Genomic DNA, 1,255 nt, shown 5'->3' with positions numbered 1-1,255 from the left:
AGTTTAATATTTCTATTGATATGAATCCATAAAATGTCAAATGATAATAACTAAAGAATATATTACTATATAAAAAATATGCTTCATTTTTTCAAAGAATATTTTATTTACAATGCATGTTTTACATGTCCATCTCACATCAAAAGAAACAGGTTTTACATAAGCAGCATAGAGATTTTTACAAAACAAAGTTCACAAGCTGTCATAAAACTCATGTTTTGGTCAAGTGTTGGTACAGTATAAAGGGATTCCTTCACCAGATGTTGCCCTTGGTAATGGTAGAGGGAAAACGTTTGGTTTCAAGGCTTCATAAGACCTGTCTGGACGGCACTGCTGTTATAAACAAATATCCGAACAATTCTTAATGATATTTGAAAGTTGTAAAGACTTTATTTCATTAAAATGCAAATTAGTTTAAAAGATATGCTGTTAAGATTTCAAAAGATGTTCACAAAAGGTTTAAACAATCGAAGTTACTAGTCTGTAAAATGTGCAGATAAGAATGTTACATAGTAACCACAACCAGCTCGAGACCTCTGAAAATGCATAAGTGTGATAAATGTATAACTTTCATTAAAAAAAAAAATTCATAAGAGCGTGCATGTATTCTTGTGGAAAATATTGTTCTCGGATTCCTTCATATTTAGCAACGCAAAGCACACATTATTTCACAATTAATTAACAATCACGTAATAAACATGATGTGCTACTCCCCAATGCAGAATGCTTTGTAAGAAGTTATATAAACAATAATTAGATTTTAAAAACTCAAATGAGTTAACAAAATGAAATTGTGAAACACCTACACAAACTTCACCCCAAAAGTTAATTTAAGGCAAATGTTTATGTATATATGTACTGGTTGTTATTGTGTGGTATTTTTCTAGTCTGTTAATTGTTTTTCTGTTATTACAGCAAAACTGTAATAATCAAATATTTTAACAAGTGCTGTATCTACTTTGCAAATAATATGCATAATAGTCGAAATACAAAAGCAGCCAAACTTCTCTGGCTAATCACTCACAAAAATTAGTACAGTCTAGCTATTTTTTTCTCAGATAAACACCACTATATAGTGCTCAATCAATCTAAGGCGGTACTAGTGTATGAAATAACTGGGACCGTTTAGTTGATTATTAAATGGACATTTAATAGCTGATAGTTATACCAGTTACTCTCCTGCCATCTATCGGATTATTTCATCATAATTGTAACAATATTAGAAACAATATATATATATATATATATATATATA

At 29.4% G+C, this 1,255-nt stretch overlaps 1 protein-coding gene across 1 annotated transcript in view; it reads right to left on the bottom strand.

Annotated features, from left to right (window-relative positions):
• Positions 1-201: 201 nt before the first annotated feature.
• Positions 202-1,255, bottom strand: part of LOC111085734 (Down syndrome cell adhesion molecule-like protein 1 homolog) — a 148,184-nt gene continuing 147,130 nt past the window's right edge. Inside the window, exon 22 of the mRNA XM_022385712.1 lies at positions 202-333. Within this exon, the coding sequence (XP_022241420.1) occupies positions 223-333 (111 nt within the window). The 3' untranslated portion in view covers positions 202-222. The remainder of the gene's footprint in view (positions 334-1,255) is intronic.

The sequence above is a fragment of the Limulus polyphemus genome, unplaced genomic scaffold (assembly GCF_000517525.1).
Source record: "Limulus polyphemus unplaced genomic scaffold, Limulus_polyphemus-2.1.2 Scaffold582, whole genome shotgun sequence".
Classification (NCBI taxonomy): Eukaryota; Metazoa; Arthropoda; class Merostomata; order Xiphosura; family Limulidae; genus Limulus; species Limulus polyphemus.
This window is presented reverse-complemented; position numbering and strand designations above follow the sequence as displayed.